Source organism: Trachypithecus francoisi, unplaced genomic scaffold, assembly GCF_009764315.1.
Source record: "Trachypithecus francoisi isolate TF-2019V2 unplaced genomic scaffold, Tfra_2.0 Lachesis_group3, whole genome shotgun sequence".
In the NCBI taxonomy this organism is placed as follows: Eukaryota; Metazoa; Chordata; class Mammalia; order Primates; family Cercopithecidae; genus Trachypithecus; species Trachypithecus francoisi.
The window spans coordinates 15,830,664-15,855,320 of NW_022681468.1; the positions used below are offsets into that span (position 1 = coordinate 15,830,664).

The following is a 24,657-nucleotide window of genomic DNA, read 5'->3' on the forward strand; positions in this document are numbered from 1 at the left end:
ATAGGGGTTTGCTATATTGCCCAGGCTGGTCTTAAACTCCTTGCCTCACAGGATTCTCCCACCTTAGCCTTATTAACTTCATTTATCTTCAGTTTATCTTGTACAGTGAAACTGTCATAGCTCGCTGCAGCCTTGAACTCCTGGGTTCAAGTGATCCTCCTGCCTTGAAGGTTCTTGAAGGTATAGGGCTGAGGTCCTTGTTTCCTTGTTGGTTGTTGGCAAGGGACTTGTTCTTAACTCCTGGGGGCTGCTCCTCAGGGCCTTTCCACTTGGTCCCCTCCATCTTCAAAGCCAGCAACCAGATACCTCTTTTGCATTCAAGCTTTTTCATGCAGCCAGGAGTGGTGGCTCACACCTGTAATCCCAATGGGGATGGATCACTTGAGGTCAGGAGCTCGAGGCCAGCCTGGCCAACATGGCAAAACCCTGTCTCTACCAAAAGTACAAAAATCTCTACTAAAAACAGAAACATTAGCCTGGATGACAGAGTTAATTTTTTTTTTTTTAATTTTTTGAGATGGAATCTCACTCTGTCTCCCAGGCTGGAGTGTAGTGGCACGATCTCAGCTTACTCCAACCTTTGCCTCCTAGGTTCAACTGATTCTCATGCCTCATCCTCCTGAGTAGCTGGGACTATAGGCGAGTGCCACCGCACCTGGCTAATTTTTGAACTTTTAGTAGAGATGGGGTTTCTCCATGTTGCCCAGGCTGGTCTCGAACTCCTGAACTCAGGCAATCCATCCACCTCAGCCTCTCAAAGTGCTAGGATTACAGGCATGAACCACCTCACCTGGCCTGTAATTAATAACTTTTATGACATCTGCAAAATCCTTTTCACCACATAAATCACATAATCATGGGTATAACATCTGGTGATGAAAGGCATGGGGGCCATCTTATCCTTCTATTCCACACTACTCAAGAAAAATGACTGTTTTTTTATATATAATGAGCTTTTCTAAAAAGCATTAAAAAGCACCATGAGGAAGTTTTTTTTTTTTTTCCTGGTGTCTCAAATCTCACTTTCTGGAAACAGCCACCAACATTTGGAATATGTCATCTGAACTTGGGCATGCAGAGCAAAAAGATCAATAGATAACAGTGGAATTTTATTCTACAAATTATTTTTAAGTAAAATTAAGTTTAATTTTACAGAAAACAGAAACAAAGTAAAATAGAAGGAATTGCTGAACTTCAGCTAAATGTTTGTAAACCACAAAAATTCCTAAAATAACCCCCTTAAAGATAAGAAAAATGAACACAAAAATCATCAAGAAATTAGAATTGTGTTTGTTTGAAAAAGCTGCAGTTCATGGAGTTCTTTTACTTTTTTTTTTTTGAGACAGAATCTCATTCTGTCACTCATGCTGGAGTGCAGTGGTATGATCTCAGCTCACTACAACCCCCAACTCCTACATTCAAGAGATTCTCATGCCTCAGCCTCCCCAGTAGCTGGGACTACAGGTGCATGCCACTATGCCTGGCTAATTTTTTGTATTTTTAGTAGATAAGGGGTTTCCTCAGGTTGCCTCAGGCTGATCTTGAACTCCTGGGCTCACGTGATCCTCCTGCCTGGGCCTCCCAAAGTGCTGGGATTGTAGGCATGAGCCCCCATGCCTGGCTGGAGCTCATTTCTTACAGTGGATTATTTTCCAGACATTAAAGATGAGTAAATACACATGCTTAGAAATATTCCAACTGCCCTTTCCCCTCACTTCCCCATTTTTGTTATGTATATAATTATGTTTACAGTATAAGAGTTTGGAATGTTTACACTTTTTTCTTTTTTTTTCTTTCTTTTTTTTTGAGACGGAGTCTCGCTCTGTTACCAGGCTGGAGTGCAGTGGCCTCATCTCGGCTGACTGCAACCTCCGCCTCCTGGGTTCAAGTGATTCTTTTGCCTCAGCCTCCCAAGTCACTGGGACTACAGGTGCCCGTCACCACGTCCAGCTAATTTTTGTATTTTCAGTAGAGACGGGGTTTCACCATATTGGCCAGGCTGGTCTCGAACGACTGACCTCGTGATCCAACCGCCTCAGCCTCCCAAAGTGCTGGGATTACAGGCGTGAGCCACCATACCCAGCCTACATTTTGTTCTTTTTTTTTTTTTTTTTGAGACGGAGTCTCGCTCTGTCACCCAGGCTGGAGTGAAGTGGCACAATCTCGGCTCACTGCAAGCTCCACCTCTCGGGTTCACACCATTCTCCTGCCTTAGCCTCCTGAGTAGCTGGGACTACAGGCACCCGCCACCACGCCTGGCTAATTTTTTGTATTTTTAGTAGAGACGGGGTTTCACTGTGTCAGCCAGGATGGTCTCGATCTCCTGACCTCGTGATCCACCCGCCTCAGCCTCCCAAAGGGCTGGGATTACAGGTGTGAGCCACCATGCCCAGGCCTACATTTTGTTCTTGGACCATAAATTCCACAGCTATTTATTCTTGGTTCTGTATTTAAAACAATTCAAAACTCATCTTCAGTATTTTTTTTAATCCTCAATTCTTTCCTTGATTCCTCCATTTTGATTAATCTCTTGGTTGAATAATTTCAACTTAAATAAGTTTTTTTTCAAGAATGTGGAAACTCTGAGTTCATTCATGCTCAAGAATGACTGTCAATAGCCTTCAGACTTCTTTTTTTTTTCTTTTTTTTTTTTTATGATGGAATCTCGCTCTGTTGCCCAGGATGGAGTGCAGTGGCGCGATCTCAGCTTACTGCAATCTCTGCCTCCTGGGTTCACGCCATTCTCCTGCCCCAGCCTCCTGAGTAGCTGGGACTACAGGTGTGTGCTACCACGCCTGGCTAATTTATTTATTTATTTTTTTTGAAACAGAATCTTGCTCTGTTACCAGGCTGGAGTGCAGTGGTGCAATTTCGACACACTGCAACCTCGACCTCCCAGGTTCAAGTGATTCTCCTGCCTCAGCCTCTCCAGAGTAGCTGGGACTACAGGTGCCTGTCACCATGCCCAGCTAATTTTGGTATTTTTAGTAGAGACAGGGTTTCACCATGTTAGCCAGGATGGTCTCCATCTCTTGACCTCGTGATCCGCCTGCCTTGGCCTCCCAAAGTGCTGGGATTACAGGCATGAGCCACCATGCCCGGCCAAGCCTGGCTAATTTTTTTTTGCATTTTTAGTAGAGACGGGATTTCACCGTGTTTGCCAGGATGGTCTCAATCTCCTGACCTCGGGATCTGCCTGCCTCAGCCTCCCAAAGTACTGCAATTACAGGCCAGCCTTTAGAGTTCTTAAAGGACAATTTGGCAAAATATAAAATTCATGAGTCATATCTTCATGCCGTTCAATTTTATAAACCTTGCTTCATTGTCCTTTAACATTGTGTTGCTCTTGATTTTTAAAAATCTGATGTATTTTTTTATTGATCACTCTGTACCCATTTTATCTTGACACAGTGTGTGCTTTCTACCTGCTGACTCAAGTTTTCATTTTGGTTACATTTCCTCCATTATTCTGTTGTTCCATTTGTTCTGACTTGGTCTTCAGGAATGCCAATTATGCATCTGTTGGATCTCTATTGCTTATTTTTCATGACTATCAAATATTTTTTCTTTGTTCTTTTCCATATTATTTCTTTGTTCTTTTCCATATTGTTCCATTGTTTTCACTTTCGTTCATTCTCTTTTGGTTGATTCCAAAGTGGCTTTCCTGCCTTTCTTTTCTTGAGACCTGCCATTCATTTTTTCCCTCTTTTGTTGTTCTATAATTCGTTATTTTTACTTCTGAACCTCACCTTTGAGTATTTTTTTATTTTAAAAAGAGATAACTTTGTAATATCTCTGATGTGATGGAGAATTATTTGTTAAATAGCATGGGTAGAGGAAGAAGAAGGACTTTGAGGCAATTAGCTGCTTCACTTTAGTGTGTTTCAAATCTGTTGACAGTATTTTCTCTCCATCTCAGAGAATGTCTGAGATTCTCAGGTTTTGGCTCTCAGGAGGTTGCCAAGGCCCCCAGCAAAGCCCTGTCACTCTAGGCGCTCTGGATTCTAATCTAGAAATTATTTCTCTACCCCCTTCACCCCTTCATCTCCAAGAGACTCTTTTGGCTTGGAGGCCAGGTCACAAAAAATAGAAATAAATAACCATCTTCCCAGCTTCTCCCTGATTTCTACCCTCCCTGCTATCATACTCGTTCTTCAAAGGAACACTACCAGTTTTTCCTGGGTCTTGTAACTCAAATACAAAGTTCAGTCATTTGAGTACCACTTCCACAATTTTTGCCTTATCTGTAGATCACCTATACTAAAATCAATTTTTTTCTTTAAATTAATTCCCAGTTTTTTCAACTAAATGCCTTCTTATTTAAAAAGGAGGTATATCCAAAATTGACCAGGTGTGGTGGCAGTGGCCTCTAATCCCAGCTACTCAGGAGGCTGAGGCAGGAGAATCGCTTGAATCCAGGAGGCGGAGGTTGCAGTGAGCCAAGATCGCACCACTGCACTCCAGCCTGGGTGACAGAGCAAGACTCTGTCAAAAAAAAAAAAAAAAAAGAGGTATATCATTATCATAAGTGAAAAATACTAAGCTGGGCACAATGGCATGTACCTGTAGTTCCAGCAACTTGGAGGGCTGAGGTGGGAGGATCACTTCAGCCCATGTGTTCGGTAATCTGGCTTGGGCACGTAGCAAGACTCTATCTCTTAAAAAAAAAAGAAGGAAAAGTAAAGAAAGTATCACTTGCCATAAATAGAAAGTAAATATTAAAATAAATGCAATGAGGCTGGGTACAGTGGCTCATGCCTGTAATCCCAGCACTTTGGGAGGCTGAGGTGGGCAGATCACCTGAGGTCAGGAGTTCGAGACCAGCCTGGCCAACATAGTGAAACCCTGTCTGTACTAAAAATACAAAAAAAATGAGCTGGGCATGGTGGCGGGCGCCTGTAATCCAGCTACTTGGGAGACTGAGGAAGGAGAATTGCTTGAACCTGGGAGGTGAAGGTTGCAGTGAGCTGAGACCATGCCACTGCACTCCAGCCTGGGTGACACAGCAAGACTCTGTCTCAAAAATAGAAAATAAACAATAAATAAATGCAACGAAAACAAAACTTCAGTAAGTTCTAGCTAGATACAGTTGTCTGCTGCGAGCTGAGTCTGAGGTCTGCATTTTCCTTGTTAGAAAGAGTGATTAGGACAAATTAGAGAAAAGTTAAAGACTACTGGCTCCAAACCAAGGCTTTCTTCTTGATGTAATCACAAATGAAAGGGAACCAAAAAAAAAAAAAAGAATCACTTTTTCATGAAGTTATTTAATACAACTCAATGACTCTTCACGTACCACATAAACTTATTTCATTCTTCCCTAGTAACACAAGTCTCCTTTCCCCTTTGAGAAACACCCTCCAATCCAAGGATCAATGATTTCGTCCCTCTAAGGAAATATACTTCCTGCTCATGGATATAGGCAGTGTACATCGACTCTTGGCATTTCATCAATTTTAGTACAGACTCTGCAGTATTTGGCAGGCATATCTCATGGTTTGTGGTTTGAGGTTCTGAGCGTTTCCTTGTTTCATTAAAAATGGGAACTTTTCTGTGTTTTTGCTTTGCTTTCTTTTTATATTCCTTCCAGAAGATTTCAAGAGAGGAGAGAGGAAGGGAGTCCAAATATCTTTATTTTGTTTTATTTTATTTTTCTTTTGAGATGGAGTTTCATTCTTGTTGCCCAGGCTGGAGTGCAATGGCACGATCTCAGCTTACTGCAACCTCCACCTTCCGGGTTCAAGCGATTCTCCTGCCTCAGCCTCCTGAGTAGCTGGGATTACAGGCATGCACCACCACGCCTGGCTAATTTTGTATTTTTAGTAGAGATGGGGTTTCTCCATGTTGGTCAGGCTGGTCTCGAACTCACAACCTCAGGTGATCCACCCTCCTCGGCCTCCCAAAGTGTTGGGATTACAGGCGTGAGCCACTGCGCCCAGCCCCAAATATCTTTATATCTTTTAACTGGATATATGTGATGTGTATCCCTCCGAAGTCTTTCACAGTTGTGTGCTGGTTGGCACAGTTTCAAATGGAGATGGATGGAGTCACGTCTTAAACTTGAATCTTCCCTTTCGTCCTAGTGCTCCTCATCTGCAATGCTAGGAAGGTTGCTAAGCTAGGAAGGTAGTATCTGGTGCATCAAAAGGTAAGGTGAGGACACTGCTTACTTGCTGCTGTTCCCTTCGCAAGACTGTCTCTCTCTGTTTGTGAATGCATGGGGTGTGTGTGTGTGTGTGCGCGCGCGCGCGAGTACATTCCCAAACTTCTCACTTCGGAACAGTGGTGACACGTCACCTTCAGTAGTGGTGGGTGTCTTCAGTAAGTGTGAACTTCACACCCCCAACCGTGTTGGTCTCTGTATCTTGCAGTGAGTCTCTTCAACTTACTGGCTCTATATCACATGGTGAAGGTACTGACAGGGTCAAAAATAGTATTAAGATATTGATAACGGGCCAGGTACAGTGGATCAGGCCTGTAATCCTAGCACTTTGGGAGGCCAAGGTGGGTGGATTGCTTGGGCCCAGGAGTTAGAGACCAGCCTGGGCAACATGGTGAAACTCCATCTCTATAAAAATTAGCCGGGTGTGGTGGCACGTGCCTGTAGTCCCAACTACTTGGAAGGCCGAGGTAGGAGGATTGCTTGAGCCCAGGAGGCAGAGGTTGCAGTGAGCCGAGATCATGCCGTTGCACTCCGGTCTGTGCAACAGAGTAAGGCCTTGTCTCAAAAAAAAAAAAAAAAAAAAAGATACTGGTAATGTAGTTTTTGACTTTTGACTTTTTGAAAGCTTTTTCTTTCTTATCTATGTATACTTTGGAGTGTTTTGATAGAGCCAGCTACAGGGAAGTATGATGTGGTGGGCCTTGGGTGTTTCCTACTTCCTGTGAATGCAAAGGTGAGGAACTTCCTGCTCACATTGCCTAAATGATGAGATTAATCAAGTCCTAGTGGCTTATACCAAGTGAGGCCCTCTCCCCCTCTGCTTACTTATATAATTAAACGACTGTCCATGTACCATCTAAACTTCTCATCTCTCCCAATTAAAAAGCGTTTTGGTTTTTTGGTTCCCTTTCATTTGTGATTATACCAAGAAGAAAGCCTGGGTTTGGTGCCAATAGTCTTTAGCTTTTCTCTAATTTGTACCAATCACTCTTCTTTTTTTTGTTCTTCCTCAATCTGCTCAGCACGAAATAACTCCTTCTAACAAGGAAAGTATAGACCTCAGACTCAGCTACCAGCATTTTGTTTGCATTGTATTTATTTCAATATTTACTTCCTGATTCCTATTTATGGCAAGTGATAGTGGCTTTTCTTTTTCCTTTTGTTTAGAGATGGGGCCATGCTATGTGCCCAGGCTGGATTCAAGAACTCCTGGGAGAGGATCAAGTGATCCTCTCCACTTCTCAGTGAAGAGGGGTAAAGCTAAGGATAGGTGAGACCACACAGAATGGTGCCACAGACACAGGCCTACAACAAAAGGGGGTGAGTATAGACCCTGTTCTGGCAGCAGGTACCAAGCCAGCCTGGATAAAGTCAGTTTCTTTTCTTTCCTTCTTTTTTAGAGACGGGGTTTCGCTCTGTCGTCCATGCTGGAGCGCAATGGCGCAATCTCAGCTCACTGCAACCTCTGCCTCCCAGGTTCAAGCGATTCTCCTGCCTCAGCCTCCCTGGTAGCTGGGATTACAGGCACGTGCCACCACACCCGGCTAATTTTTCTTTTTTAGTAGAGACAGGGTTTCACTACGTTGGCTAGGCTGGTCTCGAATTCCTGACCTCAGGTGATCCTCCTGCCTTGGCCTCCCAAAATGCTGGGATTACAGGCGTGAGACACTGCGCCTGGCCGATAAAGTCAGTTTCTGAGAGGAAGAAACATATTTTCAAGGTCTTTTCTTGATTAGTCTTCTGGCCATAGCAGAAATCTGACCTTTTGTCAGACAACCTCTCTGCCCCAGCCTTTTCATGGACCCCTCCCTCTCTACTTCTCCATCTCTCAGAGCAGGAGGGAACAGTGACGTTTTCCTCACTTCCAGCTGCTGCATCCTCCAGGCCATAGTCCATTATCTCACCCCAGTTCAACAATTTTTCCTCATTTGACTCCAAGCTGTCCGGTCATATCACTATCACTCAAGCCCCCCACCCAATTAATTTGGTGTGTTCAGCTACTCATTTATAATTTTCCCTTCTATTCTCTCTAGCGTCATCACTACCTTTGAAAAGTTGCTGTTTTTTACCAAAACTCCAATTTGCTCTTATTTACCACTGTCTGCTCTAATAGTTGTGCAAAAGTTCTGCATTACAAACCTGGTTGTACATTAGGTTAATGATGTGGGGAGCTTTAAAAAAAATCCCAAAGTCCAGGCCCCACCCCAGACCAATTTAAGTCACATTTTTAGGGGTAGGAGTGGTGGAGTCTTTTGTTTTGTTTTGTTGTTATTTTTAAGTATCCCAGGTGATCCCGATGTTCAGCCAAGGTTGAGAACTCATCCATACTAGTGCCAACTCCTTGGACTCCATCCTATTCTTCCAGGCTAGCAGTTTATCCTGGCTTCATTGCCTTCTCACCCAGCTTGGGCCCCAGGGCCATTCATTTTAACCAGGTTGTTGTCCAACCGCTCATCTCCCACCCAGAGAAAATATGTAAGTTGCTAGAGAAAGACACTTGACTATCCTGATTCAGGTTTTCTAACTCCACTGGAGCCCTGTGCTAGTCAGCGTTTATACAAGCTGCCCAGATATATCTATTTCTCACAGTGGCTGTTCCAACCTGTTTCCACTCTCCTCAGATCCCTAACTCATGGCCTCTCCTCCCTCCTATCACTCAGCACAGTGCTTAAGTCTCTGGAAGAAACTCTTCCTGCATGTGTGCACATCTAAGTGATCACATGGCGTGCTTCTGCTTTACTAATGTTACTAAGTTTTGCAACTCTTCCGCAGTTTTAAGATTATTTGAAGATAAGATTAAAAAACCAAAAAAACTCCCCAGATCCCTCCAGTTAGGACCTTTGTTCTCTATTTTCCTTCGGAGTAAAATATGTCCCCACACACGGTTACTACTTCCTCACCTTCCATTTGCCTTGCCAAAACTGCTCTGGATATTGTCATCAGCGGCACCCAAGTTGACAAATTCATTGGATCTTTCTAGACCTCATGTGACATCTTAGGGTATCTGATACAGCTGACCATTCTTTCCTTCTGGAAATACTTTGCCTTCCAAGATAAAAAACTCTCCAGGTTTTCCTCTTCTACCTCTACTCCACCTTCTTATTCCAACTTTTCTTTTCTTTTTTTTTTTTGAGAGAGAGTCTGACTGTGTCACCCAGGTTGGAGTGCAATGACGCGATCTTGGCTCACTGCAACCTTTGCCTCCTGGGTTCCAGTGATTTTCCTGCCTCAGCCTCCCGAGTAGCTTGGATTATAGGCATGCACCACCATGCCCAGCTAATTTTTGTATTTTTAGTAGAGATAGGGTTTCACCTTGTTGACCAGGCTGGTCTTGAACTCAAGCAATCTGCCCACCTCGGCCTCCCAAAGTGCTGAGATTACAGGCATGAACCACCACACCCAGACTTCTCCCTAGGTAATCTTATTCGTACCTCTGGCCTCAAATGTCATCTATGTGCCAGTGATTCCTAAGCTTACATCCCTATGCTAGACCTCTCTTCAGAGCTCCAGACTCATATATCCACATAGCTACTTGATTCTGACCCTGGATGTCTCAAAATTAAACTCTTGACGTTCTCTCTCATATGTGCTCTTCCTTTAATTTGCCCCTTTCATTATTAAATGGTACTGCCATCCTATTTCATCCACCCAGCTGCTCACACTAGAAATGCTGGTGTCATTTCAGATATTTCCATTTTTCTTACTCACCAAATCTAATCCTTCAAGTTCAAAATATAAATGCAGAAACGTTCCATTTCTCTCCATCTCTACTGTACCCACTCTCATCTTTTGCCCAGATTACAGTGATAGTCTCCTAATTGGTCTCCTTGTATCCCATTTTGCCTTCTCCAGCGCAGTGTCCAAATACTAACTTCAGTGACCTTCTGAAAATACTACCATGATTATATCATTCCTGTGTTTAAATTCCTTCTATTGCTTCCCACTTCACACAGGATAAAGTCCAAAAATATTAATAAGAGCAACCACATACTTCATGACTGGGCCTCTGCTTACCTCCCTAACCTCATCCCTTGCTTCCTGCGTTAAGGCTCCATTGACTTTCTCAATCTCTCAACAGAACAGGCTCTTTGCCTGCCTCAGGACACCTTCCTAAAATTTTGAGCCCTCCATATTTCACATATGAAGTAGTATAAGGCTAGATTATGCTTTGGTAGCAAATCATCCCATCTAACTAGCTTATGCCTAAAACGGTGTACTTATTGCTCACATCACAGTCTGATATAGGTCAGGTGGCTCCTTAAAGAATTAAGTGGAAACTCAGGGGTTGAGAGTCCTCCCAGCCTGTGGCATACCCATATTAAAAATGTGGCCTTTGTTATAGCAGTTGAAAGAGAAGAGAGTGTGAGTGATTATGCAAGGAGTTTTCTGGTCAGGCCTGAAAATGGTATATATCACACCAACAGGGTCTGCCCATACCCCATTGGCCAGATCACAGTCATATGACCATAACCTAACTGCAAAGGCAGTAAGGGGAAAAAAAAAAAAAGTCTTCCTGTGTGTCCAGAAGAGGAAATGAGATTGGTGAACATCAGGCTACTTTTTGCCACATCCTGGTTAAAACCTACTCATTTTTAAAGACTCAGCTTAAATAATACTTACTAACAAAGGTCTTCCAGCTCCTCCAACTTAAATTAGGCATCCCTGATACATTCTATTGTAGCACCCTGTAATTTTCCTTTATAGCATGATCACAATGGAAAGTTTATTTTTCTTTATGTGATAATATTTATATCTGTTGCTAGACTGTAGGTTCTATAGGAGTAAGGACTGAATCTGTTTTGCTCCCATTGTGTCTCTAGCACCTATCACAGTACTTGGTATATAACTGGTATAAAAGTTTTTGAGTGAACAAATGAACAGTTGCACACAGTCATTGCCTGGCTCCAAATAGCACATGACTTTTGCAGGAGAAAGACAAGTAGGTAGGCAGGTCATGGCTTAGTGTAATGATAAATGTTCCAGGCAGGTAAGCCCAGGGAGCTGTGACAGCAATCTGAAGGAACTTGCAAGGCTTCTGTGTTTTCTCTTTCACAGCAATCAAATCCAGGAGTCTGCAAACTATGGCCTGTAGGCCAAATCTGGCTCATTGCCTGTTTTTTAACGGCCCTTGAGCTAAGAATTGTTATATATATATATATATAGTTTTTTTTTTAGATGGAGTCTTGCTTTGTTGCCCAGGCTGAAGTGCAATGGTGTGATCTCGGCTCACTGCAACCTCCGCCTGCCGGATTCAAGCAATTCTCCTGCCTCAGCTTCCTGAGTAGCTGGGATTACAGGCGCCTGCCACCATGCCTGGCTAATTTTTTGTATTTTTAGTAGAGATGGGGTTTTGTCACGTTGGCCAGGTTGGTCTCGAACTCCTGACCTCAGGTGATCCATTTGTCTCAGCATCCCACAGTGCTGGGCTTACAGGTATGAACCACTGCGCCTGGCCTGTTTTCATGTTTTTAAGTGATTGAAAAATAATTAAAAGAAAAATATATTATGATACACGAAAACTATGTGAAATTCAAATTTTGATGTCCATAAAAAATATTCTATTGGAACACAGCTACATCTTTTATTTATTGTCTATAACTGCTTTCGAGCTACAATGGCAGAGCTGAGTAGTTGTGAAAGAGGTCATACAGCTTGCAAATCCTAAAATATTTACTATCTAGCCCTTAATAGAAAAAAAGTGTATTGACTCCTGATCCAATCCATGCTTAGTTTAAAAGATCACGTCTACGTGAATTACGTCCAACTGTACATCTTTAAGTTTCTGCTTTTTCCCATTCTGGTGTCTGCTACTAGAAATCAGATTCCCTTTAGTTCTATCCTTGCAGCAGGATTCCTGCCCTGCTATTTCTCTCCTCTTCTTTTCAGTTCATCACTGTGTACTAAAAAAAAATCTGCACTCTTCAGCACAGCATCCCTAGTTCTCCATTATCTTACCACACCTCACCTGGTCAGCTGTATCTCTTACATCAAACTTTCATCTAACCTTATCAATCACTTAAACCACCCTTGCCTTCTCTGTTGTAGGCCAATGCTCACAGTTACTGTCTGTGTGAAATGTCTGTTGCTGGTATTTCTCTCTTAGCCATCCTTTACGTTGGTTATCTCAAATGCCTCCTTGCTCTAAAAGCTTTTCCCAGTTCCTCGTCTGGGAATAATTATTGCCATCCGTGCGAGATTCTCTAACGCTTTGTACGACTGCTTTATTCCAAATTCTGCTTTATAGTTCTTTTGTGTATACACACAGACTGTCTGTTTCTCACGTTCTATTGAAAGCTGCTTAGGGGAGGAATTGTATTCTATTTTGTTAATCTTTGTATCCTTTCGGTGTCTAGGAAGAGTCTTGTACCAAATGGAAATGTCTCTTCTTTGCAAAATTCCTCATCAGGAGCTGGGACTGTGCATTTTTGTAACGTTTAAGAACTATCTGTTATTTAAGCACAAACACTCCGCTTTAACTTGTTTAGGGTTCACTAGCGCGAGTAAGATCTTTTTAGGGCACGCCCTCTCGCAGATGGTCACACAACTATGTATCGCTGCCGGGACCCTTAGGTTTGTCTGCAAACACGTGGGTTATAAGCGCTACCCTCCAGGCCCCTCCTCTGTCCACGGTGATTGGCGGACCAAATGTTCCAATCATCCCTCCCCGCCTCTTTCGGCAGTAGCCAATCAGAGACCCCGAGCGCCTCCTGACTACTAGACACTGTTTACTAACAGATCGAAGCTGGGGAATAAGGGGTGTGACCATTCTGGGGCGGTAAGGGAAAAGAAGGTCTTGACTGCGCGTGCGCACCAGAGGAAATGGGCGGGGCAGAACTTTGGGTCTCGCCAATCGGAGTGGCGGCGCTCCTCCCTCTCCTGCCTCCCCGCCAAGCAACAACAATTCGAGGAGAGGGGCGGGGCGGCTCGTGAAACGTCACAGTGGAGTGCCCAATGGGAGCCGGCGTTGGCAGACGCGCGCGCCCTGTGCCCAATCAGCGAAGGTGGCTCCAATGGCTCCCTTACCTTGCTGGCTGTGGGCGGAGCGGCCTGAGGAGGCGGCGGTGGAGCAGGGGGCGGTTTGGTTGCGCGGTACTAGCGGTGCCCGCCGAAGGGGGAGGAGGCGAGGAGCGAGCCGTGCGGCCAGAGCGGGAAAGAGACTCGTCTTTGCGTCCGAGTTCTGGAGCCGCCGCACCCCGGCTCCTGGGGCTGCGGCAGCGGCTGCGAGGGGACGGCCGTCTGCTGTCTCTTGGGTTCCCCTCGTAGCGACCCGCGGGATCGGAAAAAAGGAGAAGATGGAGGAGGAGGGCGGCAGCAGCGGCGGCGCCGCGGGGACCAGCGCGGACGGCGGCGACGGGGGAGAGCAGCTTCTCACGGTCAAGCACGAGCTGCGGACTGGTGAGCGACCCCGCCCTCTGCCGGTCGGGCCCGGCGCGGGGGCGCGCCTGAGGGCACGCGGGTGCCCGCGCGGGGCTGGGGGCGCGGGGCCGGAGCCGTGGGCGCGGAGGGGCGGGCCTGGGGCGGGGCGTCGCGGTCGGAGCGCGTGCCCCGGGGGTCCCGGGAGGTGGGGGCGCGCCCGGGGGGAGGCGGCCGAAAGTTTTCCCCAGCCCAGGAATGAGCCGCGGACACCAGGCATCGGGGCCAGGGCAGCCGCCGACCGCTGCCCGTGGCACGCACCTCCGAGGATGTCGCTGCTCCCCCTTCCCGCACAGGTGACACGTGTGTCTGCGTCCTGTCGGGGCGAAAGGTGCGCCTGCCTCAGCGTGGGGCGAGCGGCGCTTTGTTTTGGAGCGTGACTCCCTGCTCCGCCCCTCTGCTCCCATCGGTGGGGTCCGGGTGGGCTCTGTGGAGCCATCCGCTAAGGTGCTGGGGTCCCGTACGAGATAAACGGGGTGTTGCGCCTTGGGCTTTGACCGAGTCGAGTCTAGAGACAGGAACGGGAATCGCGGGCTCCAGGGATTGAGTGCCTTTATTCTCACTTATGAAATACTATACTTGGCCTTGAATTTCCTTCAGAGGTCTCTGGAGATGATGGCTCTGTAAATTTAAAGCTCCAGGTAAAAGGAACTAAGGAGCAGGCTTCAGCGCTTACGTTCTAATGTTTGAGATCACTAGCGTTGTCTTAAGCTTTATAACTAATTAAATATATTCGTTGTGTAGGTTCGGGTTGTTCATTTTGGAAAATGCTTATTCAGACCAATCAGTACAATTTGGGTTTATATTCTTGGAGCCCAGTCTCGTATTGTAGATATGTTAATACTTTTTTTTCTCTGAACAGATAGTACATTTTAATGAGGCGTTCGTTATTATTAGATATGTTTGTGAGCGTTGAAGGTTTTTGACAGAGCTGCTTTGGCATATTGGGATATTCTTTTTTTTTTTTTTTTTTTTTTTGAAACGGAGTTTCACTCTTGTTGCTCAGGCTGGAGTGCAGTGGCATGATATCGGCTCACCGCAGCCTCCGCCTCCCGGGTTCAAGCGATTCTCCTGCCTCAGTCTCCCGAGTGCTGGGATAGCTGGGATCACAGGCATGCGCCACCACGCCCGGCTAATTTTGTATTTTTAGTAGAGACAGGCAGGCGAGGGTAGGGGGGTGGTCTCTCCATTGTTGGTCAGGCTGGTCGCGAACTCCCAGCCTCAGGTAATCCTCCCGCCTCGGCCTCCCAAAGTGCGGGAGGGATTACAGGCGTAAGCCACTGCGCCCGGCCAGGATATTTAATTGTGAAAGTACAAAGCTTAAACGGCAGAATTCAGGTGTTCACTAGTACATCTTGTTTCTGTTTTGAACAGATTAGAAAGTTAGCTTTGTCCATCAGTTCTTTCAGTTTTTGTTATTTCTACTGAGATTGCCTATTAGCATTCCATTGGGTGCCAGTGTGGTGACTTAATTCAAGAGAAATCTCAAATTCATGCTTCTTAATTCAACATTTGTAAACATTGTTTTTTTGGTCATTGTGAATCTGTTATACCTCTTGAGCCAGCTATTCCATATTTTTTACATAACCTGTATGGATTCAGATAATTTGCTTTTTCTTCTCTCAATTTCATTAGACAACTGATATTTTCAAAAGGCTTTTATATGGTTTACTCAATATACATTTATTCGGATTTGTGCCACGCTCAGTGTCAGGTGCTTTCTGGTGTGAAGATTTTGAATTTTTTCTTGTCTTACATAATGATCCACTGATTTATATGTATGGAATCCTACTGTACAGCAAAAGTACTTGAAGTCATATGCTTCTCAGCTATCGACTGTGGTGCAACAAGCAGCTTTTTGCTAAATGACCAAGGAGCAACCTGCTTGTTATTTAGTAGTTAACCAACTGCTCGGTTTCTGGATTTTGCAAACAATGCTAGTTTTGTAGAAAACAGTGAGTACTGCTTTATTTCCCCCTCTCTTCTAACTGTGTGAATCATCAGCTTCCAGTTTGCATTTTAGAAATTTTTGTGATGGATGGTGAGATTATACTGAATTCATTAGTGCTGTTAACTGTCAAAGGAAATGACAGTTTTGATTTATTACTGAACACTGGGACAACTGACCGGATATAGTGGTCAAAAACACTGTTAAAATATAACTTGAAAGAGTTGCTCATCTTCAGCCAACTGCGCTTCTTTCAGCACATGATGCTATAATAGGCACCAGAGTAATTTGATCTGATATGGTCCCATCTCAGAATGTGGACAAGCATCTAGTTGTATCAGACTGGCAGTTGGTGGTTGCTCATTTTTGCAGAACACTTTAGTGCATTCCGTAGGATGAATGAAAAAGCGAAGTATGTCCCATGAAAGGACATGGAGTTGGAAGACATGATTCTAAATCCCATCTCTGCGGCTTAATATGTAGACATGGACAAGTCACTTCACCCTTTCAGATTCACATCTTTAATCTACAAAATATGAGAATTGAATGAGACACCGTTGGAAAAGTGCTAAGTGGGTTGCTTGGCATATAGTGGGCCCTTAGGAAATGTTAGTTGAATGTATATATAAAAATCAATCCATAATAGTATCTTATCTGGAAGTGTGTGAATTATTCCGGTGTAATTGGGGAAACAAATCACTCATTTAGTGCTTAGCCTGTGTCGCATTGCCTGGCTATTATCTTTTTCTGTATATGTCCAGTCTTCTCATGTAGAGTGTAAATTCGCCATAATCTTTGCGGCTGCTTAGTCACCTGTATGTATCTCTTCAGTAACATTTAACACACGGTACTATAGTAGTCCATTTACTTGTCTGTATTAGACTGTAAGGTCCTTGAGGGCAGGCAGGCACCATGTCCTTTGTTTATTTGCAGCCCCTGGCATATAGTAGGTACTTAATATTTGTTGAATGAATTCATTGAATGCATGAGAATCCAGGAGCAAGTCTAGTAAGTTTATTGTATTACCAATGCCTTGCAGATGTTAGGTGGTTGATAAGTGGATGACAGTGACTGTAAAAGCTGAAGAATGCAGATTATAGGATTGAACAGATCACTTAAATATACGTTTCTTAAGCATCGACTAAGAAAATGCCCTGCCCTCTAGTAGTAGGGGAGGAGGCCATATAAACCAGTAATTAAGATAATACTGCCTTGGGAGGCTGAGGCGGGTGGGTCACCAGGTCAAGAGATGGAGACTATCCTGGCCAATGTGGTGAAACCCTGTCTCTACTAAAAATACAAAAAATTGGCTAAAAATTAGCTGGGCATTTTGGCGCGCACCTGTAGTCCCAGCTACTCGGGAGGCTGAGGCAGGAGATTGCAGTGAGCCAACATTGTGCCATTGCACTCCAGCCTGGCAACAGAGCGAGACTCCATCTCCCAAAAAAAAAAAAAAAAAAAAAGATAACACTGCTGTAAGTATAATAGTAAAGGGACATACAAGTATTAAGTTAGCAAAGAATAGGTTAGGACTTTTAGCTTTCAAATAATCAAATCTGATGCTTCAACAACAATAACAAAAAGGATATTGTTGGAAGGATATTGGATTATCTTGCCCACTTGTTTAGGAAATATTTTATTTCCTCTTACATACTGGGTGCCATTTTAGGTGTTTGGGTGATAGGACATGTATGGTCAGTGCACTGGAAGAACAGGGTTGCATCAGGAACCATTGGAACCAGAAACTTAGCATTGTCTGTGTTTTGTTTACCTTGAATCTCTGCTTGTCACTATGTGATGGCTTCATTCTTCCCCACCACTGTGCCACTTTTCCCACGTGGGAAAGATCATGGTGTTAATAGACTCCAAGTTTTACATCCTACAGCTGCTACTGAAAAGACAACGCCTTCTTCTCAGCTTCAGTTATAAAGATCTCAGGGAAGGGATTTTTTGGCCTGCCTTTGGTGAGGTATCCACTTTTGGATCATTCACCTAAGGCCAAGGGATGGGATCATGTTTTTGTAACATGACAGCAATTTCTGTAAACATGGATAGGGATAAAACTAAACTCTAAGAAGAGAAGAGTTGCTGGGAAGACATTTACTTAGATGCCTGTTATTAGGAGAGAGAGCCTAACATTGAGGAGAAGGTCGAGGAAGTTTATCTATTGTGGTGTAACAAATTACTCCAAACCTTAGTGGCTTAAACAACATGATTTGTGTGGGTTGGGAATTTAGGAGTGGCTTAGCTTGTTGGTTCTTTTTTTTAATCCTAAGTGAATTAACACAGGACGCTTCTTGGTTCTAACTCAGAGACTCTCGTGAGGTTGAAGTCAAGGTGTTGGCCATGACTGCAGTCACCTGAAGATTTGTCTGGGTCTAGTGATTCCCCTTCCAAAATGGTTCACTCACATGTTGGCAGGTTGCTTCAGTTCCTTGCCATGTGGACCTCTCCATAGCATGGCTTGAGCGTTCTCATGACAGGGAGCTGATTTCCCCAAGAACAAATGATCCAAGAGAGAGAGCACGGTGGAACCTACCATGCTATGGCTTTCATTGTTGTTTTGTTTTTTAGAGACGGAATCTATCCAGGCTGGAGTGCAGTGGTGCGATCATGGCTCACTATAATCTCAGAACTCCCAGGCTCAAGAGATCCTCCTGCCTCAGCCTCCTGAGTAACTCTGGGACTACAGGCATGCACCACCACACCTGGCTAATTTATTATTTTTTTTGTAGAGACAGGATCTCATTATGCTCACACTGGTCTCCAACTCCTGGGCTCAAGTGATCATCCCACCTGGGCCTCCCAAAGTACTGAGATTACAGGCGTGAGCCAACATGCCTGGCAAAATTAATCTATCTGTCGCATGCATCCGTACTTCATTTTGTTGTTGTTGTTGTTGTTGATAAATTGTGTTCCATTGTGTAGGTATACCAAGTTTTGTTTATCCATTCACCAGTTGTTTGAAATTTGGGTTGTTTCCATCTTTTGGCTATTGTGCTGCTTTGCATATTTGTGGACAAGTTTTTGGGTGGACCTATGTTTATTTCTCTTGGGTATATAACAGCAGTGAAACTGCTGGATCACTTGTTAAAACAAAGTTAAACAAAGTCTGTGTTTAACTTTGTAAGAAATTGCCAAACTGTTGTCCAGAGTGGCTGTACCATTTTATATTCCCATCAGCAATGTATGAGGCCTCCGATTCCTTCACAGCCTAAACAACGTTGTCTGTCTTTTTGTTTATCCTATATAGGGAGTGTGAAGTGATTTTCCATTTCCTGAATGCCTAATGACAAACATCTTTTCATGTGCTTATTGGCCATTTGTATACCTCTGGAGAAATGTTGATTCAGATCCTTTGCCTATTTAAAAATTGGCTAGTCTGTCTTTTTTTATTATTATTATTGAGATATGAGAGTTCTTTATGTATTTTAGGTACATGTCTCTTATCAGGAATATAGTTTGCAGATATTTTCTTCCATAAATGAGTGTCTTTTCACTTTTTTGATGGTATCCTTAGGAGCACAAAAGTCTTTAATTAAAAAAAAAATTTTTTTTTTTTAAATAATAGAGATGGGGTCTTGCTATGTTGCCCAGGCTAGTCTCAAACTGCAGAGCTTAAGTGATTCTCCCTCCTCGGCCTCCCAAAGTATTGGGATTATAGGTGTGAGCCACTGTGCCTGGGCTAATAGTCTTTAATTTTTTTTTTTTTTGAGACAGAGTCTCGCTCTGTTGCCCAGGCGGAATGCGGTAGCATGATTTTGCCTCGCTGCAACCTCTGCCTCCTGGGTTCAAGCAATTCTCATGCTTCAGCTACCCGAGTAGCTAGGATTACAGGCATGTGGCACCATGCCTGGCTAATTTTTGTATTTTCAATAGAGATGGGGTTTTACCGTGTTGACCAGGCTGATCTTGAACTCCTGTCCTCAAGGGTTCCACCCGCTTCAGCCTCCCAAACTGTTGGGATTACAGGCGTGAGCCACTGCTCCTGGCCCTAAAAGTCTTTAATGTTGATGAAACTTTTTTGTTTTTTTTCATTTTATTCTTGTGTGTAGGAAATAATTGACTAATTCAAGATTATCAAGATTGATGTCTCTGTTTTCTTCTAAGAGTTTATGGCTTTAGCTGTTTTAGATCATTGATCCATTTTAAGGTAATAGTTAGATATCATGTGAGGTAATGATTCAGAATCATTCTTTTGCATGTAAATATCCAATTGTTCCAGCACCATTAACTGAAAAGACTATGCTTTCTCCATTTTATTGTCTTGGCACCCTTATTGAAAATCAGTTGACTATAGATGTATGGGTTTATTTATTTTATGCTCTCAGTTCTCTTCCACTAATCTGTGTGTCTCTCTTTATACCAGTACCATGCTGCCTTGACTACTACAATTTTTTAGTGAGTTTTGAAATTGAGAAGTGTGAGCCTTATTCTTCAATACATTGTTTTGGTTATTCTGGATTCCTTGTATTTCCATATGAATTCTAGGATCAGCTTGTTAGTGTCTGCGAATAAGCCAGCTCAGTGGCATTCTGATAGGGATTGCATCGAATTTGTAGGTAAACTTTGGGAGTGTTGCCATCTTAGCAATGTTAAGTCCTCTGATCTATGAACATGAGATGTCTTTCTATTTATTTAGGTTGTCTTCAATTTCTTTCAACAGTGTTTTTCATTTTTCAGAGTATAATTTTGCATTTCTTTTGTTAAATTTCTTTCTTTCTTTCTTTTTTTTTTTTTTTTTGAGGCGGAGTCTCGCTCTGTCGCCCGGACTGGAGTGCAGTGGCCGGATCTCAGCTCACTGCAAGCTCCGCCTCCCGTGTTTACGCCATTCTCCTGCCTCAGCCTCCCGAGTAGCTGGGACTACAGGCGCCTGCCACCTCGCCCGGCTAGTTTTTGTGTTTTTAATGGAGACGGGGTTTCACCGTGTTAGTCAGGATGGTCTCGATCTCCTGACCTCGTGATCCGCCCGTCTCGGCCTCCCAAAGTGCTGGGATTACAGGCTTGAGCCACCGCGCCCGGCCTGTTAAATTTATTTCTAAGTATTTTTTATTTTTTTGATGCTATTGTAAAAGAACTGGTTTCTTTTTGTTTTTTTTTTTTTTTTGTATTTTTTAGTAGAGACGGGGTTTCACCGTGTTAGCCAGGATGGTCTCGATCTCCTGCCCTCGTGATCCGCCCGTCTCGGCCTCCCAAAGTGCTGGGATTACAGGCTTGAGCCACCGCGCCCAGCCAAGAACTGGTTTCTTAATTTTATTTTTGGATTGTTCTTTCCAAGAGTTCACAAAGAGACACACTTTTTATATTGTGTCCTGCAACCTTGCTGAATTAGTTTATTGGTTCTAATAGTTTAGTGGACACCTTAGGATTTTCTATTTATAAGATTGTGTTAGCTATGGAGAGAGATAGTTTTACTTCTTTCTTTCCAGTCCAGATGCCTTTTCTTTCAATTTCTTGATTAATTGCCTTGGCTAGAACCTTCAGTGTGGTTCATTAGAACTGGCAAGAGCAGACATCCTTGTCTTATTCCTGATCCTAGGGTGAAAGCTTTAGTCTTCTACCACTGAGTATGGGCTTAGCTATGGGTTTTTCATAGATGTATTTTGTCAGATTGAAGAACTTCCCTTCTGCTCCTAGTTTGTTTGGGTGTTTTTTAAAATCTTGAGTGTTGGATTTTGTCAGATGCTTTTTTCTGCATCTATTGAGATAACCATCTTTTTTTGTTCTGTTCATATGGTGTATTACATTAATTAATTTTTGGATGTTAAGCCAACCTTGTATTCCTGGGATAAATCTGTTTGTCATGGTATAGAATCCTTTTTCTTTGTTGCTGGATTCAGTTTGCTTGTATTTTATTAAGGATTTGTGTCTATATTCATAAGAAATCTTTGTCTGTGGTTTTCTTTTTTGGTGATACCTCTGTCTAGTCTCCCTAAAATATTCTTGATTGATTTCTGCCACCAACTAAAGATCTTATCTATTTGGTTACTGGTATCCATATTTACAGTCTTTTGAGTAAATCTTTTTTTTAAGAGATGGAGTCTCCTCTGTTGCCCAGGCTGGAGTGTAGTGCTGATCTCGGCTCACTGTAACCTCTACCTCCCGGGTTCAAGTGATTCTCCTGCCTCAGCCTCCCACATAGCTGGGATTACAGGCACCCACTACCGCACCCAGCTAATTTTTTTTTTTTTTTTTTTTTTAGTAGAGATGGGGTTTTACCATGTTGGCCAGGCTAGTCTTGAACTCCTTACCTCAGATGATCCACCTGCCTGGGCCTCCCAAAGTGCTGGGATTACAGGCGTGAGCCACTGCATCTGGCCTGAAGTAAAGATTTAACAGAGGTAGGGAGTGGACTGTAGTTCTAAGCCCCTGATTTGCTATGTGACCTGGGGTAAGTCATTTTGCCTTTCTGAGCCCAAGTTTTTTGGTTCATAAAGTAAAGGTGAAAGTAAAGGTGTTGGACTGAGTTATAATCAAAGTATTTACCAGCATTAAGGCTCTTCTGTGGCATTTCCATGGAAATTCTCGTATAAACAAACTTAGTTCCTTGTCTTTTCCTGATCCCAGGGGGAAGGCTTTAGTCTTCTACCACTGAGTATGAGGTTAGCTGTGAGTTTTTCTTTTCTTTTTTTTTTTTTTTTGAGACGGAGTCTCGCTCTGTCGCCCAGGCTGGAGTGCAGTGGCCGGATCTCAGCTCACTGCAAGCTCCGCCTCCCGGGTTCACACCATTCTCCTGCCTCAGCCTCCTGAGTAGCTGGGACTACAGGCACCCGCCACCTCGCCCGGCTAATGTTTTGTATTTTTTAGTAGAGACGGGGTTTCACCATGTTAGCCAGGATGGTCTCCATCTCCTGACCTCGTGATCCGCCCGTCTTGACCTCCCAAAGTGTTGGGATTACAGGCTTGAGCCACCGCGCCCGGCCAGCTGTGAGTTTTTCATAGATGTTATCAGTTTGACAAAGTTCTCTTCTATTCCTAGTTAGTTTGGGTGGGCTTTTTTTTTTTTTTAATCATAAAAGGATGTTTTGGCCGGTGGCTCACGCCTGTAATCCCAGCACCTTGGGAGGCTGAGGCAGGTGAAACACCTGAGGTCAGGAGTTCGAGACCAGCCTGGCCAACATGGTGAAAACCCATCTCTACTGAAAATACAAAAAATTAGCTGGGCACAGTGGCAGGCACCTGTAATCCCAGCTACTTGGAGGCTGAGGCAGGAGAATTGCTTGAACCCGGGAGGTGGAGGTTGCAGTGAGCCGAGATCGCCCCATTGCATTCCAGCCTGGGTGACAACAGCAAAACTCTGTCTCAAAAAAATAAAAAATAAAATAAAAGGATGTTTCATGATAAAAAGTCCAGAGTGGTGATTTACTTTATTGTTGTTGTATTTTAAAATTTCATTTTATTGAGACAAGATCTCACTATGTTGCCCAGGCTGGTCTTGAACTCCTGGGCTCAAGCAGACTTCCCATCTCTGCCTCCTAAAGTGTGGAGATTACAGGTATAAGCCACCATACCCGGCTAGTGATTTACTTTATTAATTAATTCATTTATTTATTTTTATTTAGACAGGGTCCCACCCTGTCACTCAGGCTGGAGTGCAATGGTATGATCTCAACTCATTGCAACCACTGCCTCCTGGGTTCAAGTGATCCTCCCACCTCAGCCTCCCAACTAGCTGGAACTATAGGTGTGCACCACCACACACCACCATGCTTAGCTTATTTTTGTATTTTTTGGTAGAGATGGGGTTTCACAATGTTGGCCAGGCTGGTCTTGATCTCCTGATCTCACGTGATCCACCTGCCTCGACCTCCCAAATGGCTGGAATTACAGACATCAGCCACCACGCCTGACCCTATGATTTACTTTAAAAGCTCATCCTGTTTTACCAAAGGATTCATGTTGGATCCGTTGAAAAACAACAGTTCCCTGCTGCTTTTTGAATGTGGTTCCATTAATAATGATTTGATTTGTAATTAGCTTTTAAGAAACATAGCTGTTACTTCCAATAAAATACTTGTTTTTTATGTTTTTTTTTTTGAAACAAACATAGCTTACAAAAGCAAACCGGCTGGGTGTGGTGGCTCACAACTGTAATCCCAGTACTTTGGGAGGCCGAGGCAGGTGGATCACCTGGGGTCAGGAGTTCGAGACCAGCCTGGCCAACATGGTGAAACCCCGTCTCTACTAAAAATACAAAAATTAACCAGGCATGGTGGCTGATGCCTATAATCCCAGCTACTTGGGAGGCTTAGGCAAGAGAATTGCTTGAACCTGGGAGGTGGAAGTTGCAGTGAGCTGAGATTGAGCGACTGCACTCCAGTCTGAGGACAGAGTCAGACTGCGTCAAAAACAAACCAAAAACAAAGAAGCCAATAAGATGCTTTTGTTTTGTTTTGAAGATAAGGTCTTACTCTACTGCCCAGGCTGGAATACAGTGGTGATAATAGTTCACTGCAGCTTCAAACTCTTGGGCTCAAGTGAACCTCCTGCCTCAGCCTCCCAAGTAGCTAGGACTATAGGCACATACTAGCATGCCTGGGTAATTTTCTTTTTATTTTTTGTAGCACTAGGGTCTTGCTATGTTGCCCAGGCTGGCCTTGAACTTCTGGCCTCAAGCAGTCCTCCTGCCTCAGCCTCCCAAAGTGCTGAGATTATAGGCAGCCCAGTAAGAAACTTTGAAAGATTTCAATGACAGTTGTAGTTATGTATGAATACAGTGCAGCTCTCCTTTTTATACTATACATGTGTAAATATATATATTCATGAGCTGCATAATGACAGTTGGGTCAATGGCAGACTGCATATAGATTGTGGTCCATGAAATTGCGTTACTATATTTTTACTCTACTTTTTCTCTGGTTAGATACACAAATACTTAAAATTGTTTTCCAGTTGCCTATGGTATTCAGTAGAGTAACATGCTGTACACGTTTATAGTCTTGGAACAATAGGCTATACCATACAGCAGGTGTGTAGTAACCTGTACAATGTAGGTTTGTGTAAGTAAACTCTATGGTGTTTGTGCGACCATGAAGTTGCCTAATGATATTTCTCAGAACATGTTCCCATTGTTAAGCAACACATGACTGAACGTGTGTGTGTGTTTGTATTTTTTTTTTTGTAGTACTTGCTCTTT

General features: G+C 43.6%; 2 protein-coding genes across 5 annotated transcripts in view; one reads left to right on the plus strand and one right to left on the minus strand.

Annotated features, from left to right (window-relative positions):
• The window catches only part of DGLUCY (D-glutamate cyclase), a 161,316-nt gene extending 147,717 nt beyond the window's left edge, over positions 1 to 13,599 (minus strand). The window contains exon 1 of one of the 2 annotated variants that reach the window (XM_033191603.1): positions 13,184 to 13,599. The gene's annotated coding sequence lies outside the window, so the exon portion shown is untranslated. The remainder of the gene's footprint in view (positions 1 to 13,183) is intronic. The other variant, XM_033191599.1, reaches the window with a different exon arrangement.
• RPS6KA5 (ribosomal protein S6 kinase A5) overlaps positions 13,245 to 24,657 on the plus strand; it is a 204,703-nt gene continuing 193,290 nt past the window's right edge. For 2 of the 3 annotated variants that reach the window (XM_033191587.1, XM_033191588.1), the window contains exon 1: positions 13,245 to 13,555. In XM_033191587.1, the coding sequence (XP_033047478.1) occupies positions 13,453 to 13,555 (103 nt within the window). In that variant the 5' untranslated portion in view covers positions 13,245 to 13,452. The remainder of the gene's footprint in view (positions 13,556 to 24,657) is intronic. The other variant, XM_033191589.1, reaches the window with a different exon arrangement.